Source organism: Babylonia areolata, chromosome 9, assembly GCF_041734735.1.
Source record: "Babylonia areolata isolate BAREFJ2019XMU chromosome 9, ASM4173473v1, whole genome shotgun sequence".
Classification (NCBI taxonomy): Eukaryota; Metazoa; Mollusca; class Gastropoda; order Neogastropoda; family Buccinidae; genus Babylonia; species Babylonia areolata.
Genome location: NC_134884.1, coordinates 21410405 through 21415404, shown reverse-complemented (window position 1 = coordinate 21415404; position 5000 = coordinate 21410405). Strand labels below are relative to the sequence as shown.

Below are 5000 nucleotides of genomic sequence, written 5' to 3'. Positions count from 1 at the left end.
CGGCTACCACCAACCTAGAACCCCCCCCCCCCCCCCCCCCCCCCCCCCCCCCCCGACCCCACCTACACCACCCCCGCACCCACCCCCACCCCATCCACCTGGGGTACCATTTTTACCCCACCCTAATATACTCATGGAGCAACTACCCATGCCCCCCGCCCCCTCACATAAAAAAAAGAGAAATCCATCTTCCTGTACACGAGAGAAATACCACCCAAACGGGATCAGCAGGTGGTGGTGAGTTTGTTCTTTGATACAAAGGGTGGTTTATTTTAGTTTATTTTCTCTTACTTTATCCCAGTTCATTTCATTTTCTTCTTTCTGGGGCAAGAGTCATGAAGGCTAATCCGGCTTACTTCCGATTCAATGCCAGCAAAGGAGTGATGTGCTGTCTTTAAAGGATATAGATGTATATTGTATGTGTTTGGCTCGAAGAACTGTCTTTGTCTGGGAAAGTAAATCTTTTCTTCTTTTTTTAATTTTTTTTTTTATAGTGTCTATTGGGTACAAAGAATCTTAGCTGCTAGAACAACCTTTTTTCTTGTTCGTGTTTTATGACGGTACTTTGTCATTTAAAACTGCTGCTTTTCTTATCTCGGCGTTTGATAATTACGGTCGTTTTTCTTTTTTTTTCTTTCTTGGGAGTTTCAGTCTCGTTCTCCGCATTCTTGTCTCAGCCTATCTTTGAAATTTGGGAAGGGTTTTGTAGTGTGGGGAGGTTTCACACGGGCCTGCTGTGTCACTGATTCTTTTCTTCTGTAAAATACCAACCGAACGATAAAACACAGTCCAAAATTAATGACTGTGACCAACAAGAACCAACAGCAGCACCAAACACCGCTAGTTTGGACTGTGGATGAAACGAAACGACGGGAAGCTTTTTAACTGAAAGTAATATCCCACTTTACCTGTCACAGTAACCTCTCTGTCTGTCTGTCTGTCTGCTTGTCTCTATCTTATCTCTCTCTCTCTCTCTCTCACCCTGTCTCGGTCTGTTTCTCTCTCTCTCTCTCTCTCTCTCTCTCTCTCTCTGTGTTTCTTTCTATCTCCCTGTCTGTCTGTCTATCTCTCTCTCCCCCCACTCTGTCGCTCTCTCTGTCTCTCTCTATCTCCATCTGCTTGTCTTTCTGTCTGTCTGTCCCTCCCCCCCCCCGCCCTCCTCCGTACTCTGTAGCTCTCTCTGTCTCTATCTCCCTCTGCTTGTCTGTCTGTCTGTCTGTCTCTCTGCCCCCCCCCCTCCGTACTCTGTAGCTCTCTCTGTCTCTATCTCCCTCTGCTTGTTTGTCTGTCTGTCTGTCTCTCTCTCCCCCCCCCCCCCCTCCGTACTCTGTAGCTCTCTCTGACTCTATCTCCCTCTGCTTGTTTGTCTGTCTGTCTGTCTCTCTCTCCCCCCCCCCCTCCGTACTCTGTAGCTCTCTCTGACTCTATCTCCCTCTGCTTGTCTGTCTGTCTGCACCCCCCCGCACCCCCCCCCCCCGGCCTCCCCCCGTCCCCACACACACTCTGTCACACTCTCTGACTTTCTCTCTATCTTCCTCTGCTTGTCTGTCTGTCTGTCTGTCTCTCCCCGCCCCCTTTCCCACCTTGTCGCTCTCTCTGTATCTCTCTCTATCTCCCTCTGCTTGTCTGTCTGTCTCTCTTGTCTGTCTGTCTCTCACTCTCTCTCTGTCTCTCTCTCCCACTCTGTCGCTCTCTCTGTCTCTCTCTATCTCCCTCTGCTTGTCTGTCTGTCTGTCTCTATTTCTCTATCCCCCCCTCTCTCTCTCCTTCTCCATCTCTAACCCCCCCCCCCCCCCCCCCCCCTCTCTCTCTCTCTCTGTTACTTCGTGATCAGGTTGTGATGTTTGCTTGCTGTACTTTTCGTTTGCTCCCATATGTTTCCCTTTGGTTTGTTCTAGGCTGTATGCCAGTTGTTTTTGTTTTTTTTTTGTTTTTTGTTTTGTTTTGTTTTTATACATTTATTTGCTTATTTATCATCATTGTTGTCTTTAAAAATTTTTTTAAAATTTAATTTATTTATTTATCTATTTATTTATTTTATTTCCTTTATTATTATTATTATCATTATTGTTTTTATTATTATTATTAATATTATTATTATCATTATTATTATTATTGATTTTTTAAATTATAATATTATTATTTATTTATCTATTTATCTATTTATTTATTTATTTTATTTTATTCTTTTTTTTTAATTTATGTTATTTTTTAATTATTTTTTTAACGAAAAAAAAATTATTAATTTTTTTTTCTCTCTCTCTCTTTCAAGGCCTGACAAAGCGCGTTGGGTTACGCTGCTGGTCAAGGCATCTGCTTGGCAGATGTGGTGTAGCGTATATGGATTTGTCCGAACGCAGTGACGCCTCCCTGAGCGTGCGTGCGTGCTTGCGTGTGTGTGTGTGTGTGTGTGTGTGTGTGTGTTTTGCAGATGTAGTGTAGCGTATATGGATTTGTCCGAACTCAGTGACGTCTCCTTGAGTTACTGATACTGATACTGTCTTGCCTTGTCCCTCTCTCTCTCCTCCTTTACGTCTCTTCATCCCCCCCCCTCTCTCTCTCTCTCTCTCTGTATCATTCGCAAGCACAAACACACAATCACACACTCACGCATACAGTAGGCTACACGCACGCACTACAACGCACACAAGCACACACACACACACACACACACACACACACCCACTCACCAACCAGACTATAAACTCGTAAACCACACACTCACACACACACACGCGCGCGCGCGCGCTCCACACATTCACACACACACACACACACACACACACACACACACACACACACACACACACACACACACACACACACACACAGAGTGAGAACACTCACTGTTCAACTGCGGTTGCTGGGAGTACTCTCCGGAGATCAGTCGACAGGACGAGTTGTCGCCCTTACACACACCACACATGTCCGTGGCTGCAGTGGAGTTGATCAGAAAATCACAGCCGACATTCTGAAATAACATACAAAATATCATTAAGTTGCCATTTTCCCATCTATCATCTCAGAAAAAAACAACAACACGATAACACACACAACAACAACAACAACAACCAACAACAATAATAATAATAATAATAAAAACACACACAAAAAATAACCCATCCCCAACAGCATTCTTTCCTCAAAAGCCCAGAAAGCAGGAAGAAATTATTACCAGCAACGAACCCCAAAGGGAAACAACTAAAGTCAAACATTTTATGACGGCAGGGTATTATTCCCCTTGGATCGAGCACGTCCTCGCAGGTCTTTTTTTTTTTTTTTTTTTTTTTTTTTTTTTTGCATTGGTGCAGGAGAGAGAATGAGCGGAGAGAAGGAAAAAAAAAAGAAGAAAAGAAAAAAAAAAAAGAAGAAAAGAAAAAAAGAAAAGAAGAAGGGAAAAAAAGGAAGAAAAAAAAGAAAAGAAAGAATTTGCTGTTATGTAGTTTTGTCACACAAAAAGATACTCAACAAAATGTCGTATATTCTACACTGGTAATAATTGTTCGTCATGTTACTCTAATATTGCATTCTATATTATTTTTTTTTTTTTTTTCAAAGTCAATGGCGTAACATACTACTTGAATGTGAACACATTTCCCACCTTTTTTTTTTTGTTCTAAATTTTTCATAACCCTGTCAGTTGCTCAACTAATGTAAGCCAGTGAAATTTGACGACTTGAATCCATTTATAATTTTCGCATATTTCCCGGCATCAGTATGCTGTTGTATTGTTTGTAACTAAATAACGTCCGAAGTAATTAAACAATAGAATCGCAGCTCAAAGAAAGTCTGTTTGTGAGCAGACGTGACAGTTTCAGTTTCAATTTCAGTAGCTCAAGGAGGCGTCACTGCGCTCGGACAAATCCATACACGCTACACCAAATCTGTCAAGCAGATGTCTGACCAGCAGCGTAACCCAACGCGCTTAGTCAGGCCTTGAGAAAAAAAAAGAGATAAATACATAAAAAAAGAACTACTAATAATAATATGTATGAGGCGCAAAAACTTAACGAAGTCAACTATAAGCGTACAACATAAAATGAAACAAAGACGAGACAGGTGTCGTCAATGTTTCGTATCTTGTGTCTGTGTTTTGTTTTTGTTTTTCATTATTCATCATTTATTCATTTGTATATTCTGAGATACACACACACACACACACACTTAGAGAAAGAAAAAACTACAACAACAACACTTGGGTGTTAACTAAATTTTCGCCTATATATATATATATGTATATATGTGTGTGTGTGTGTGTTCTGTTTGTAAACGCCTAGGGCTTATTTTCAAGGTTAGGAGGAAATGCTCATAACAATGATAATAGCAACAATAATAATGGTAATAACAATGTCGCTGTTAACTAAAGGCAGTCAGTTAGTTTGCCAGTTAGTCAGCCAGTCAGCAAACAGACCTGACAGAACCCATCAATATTTTGTATCTTGTGTTATATATATATATATATATATATATATATATTTCTTGTTGCTGTTGATATTTACGTGTGTCAGTGTTCTATTTGTAAACGCTTAGGCCTTATTTTCAGGATGCTCATGATGATAATAATCATGATATTAATAATGATAACAAAACTACTACTACTACTACTAATGTCGCTTAACGAAAGTCACTCAGACAGCCAGTCAGCCAATCAGACCGGATAGTAGCCGTCAATGTCACTTAAAGTCAATCGGCCAGTCAGTCAGCCAGTCAGCCATTCAGTCAGCCTAGCCAGCCAGTCAGTCAACCAGTCAGTCAACCAGTCAGTCAGCCAGTCAGTCAACCAGTCAGCCAGTCAGTCAGTCAGTCAGTCAGTCAGCCATTCAGTCAACCAGTCAGCCAGTCAGTCAGTCAACCAGTCAACCAGCCAGTCAGTCAGCCAGTCAGTCAGTCAGCCAGTCAGTCAGCCAGTCAGTCAGCCAGTCAGTCAGTCGGTCAGCCATTCAGTCAGCCATTCAGCCAGCCAGCCAGTCAGTCAGTAAGCCATTCAGTCAGCCAGTCAG

At 41.9% G+C, this 5000-nt stretch overlaps 1 protein-coding gene across 1 annotated transcript in view; it reads right to left on the bottom strand.

Moving 5' to 3' along the window:
• Nucleotides 1-5000, bottom strand: part of LOC143285779 (A disintegrin and metalloproteinase with thrombospondin motifs 18-like) — a 257129-nt gene that overhangs the window by 16830 nt on the left and 235299 nt on the right. The window contains exon 16 of the mRNA XM_076593195.1: nucleotides 2848-2971. Coding sequence (XP_076449310.1) covers nucleotides 2848-2971 — 124 coding nt within the window. The remainder of the gene's footprint in view (nucleotides 1-2847; nucleotides 2972-5000) is intronic.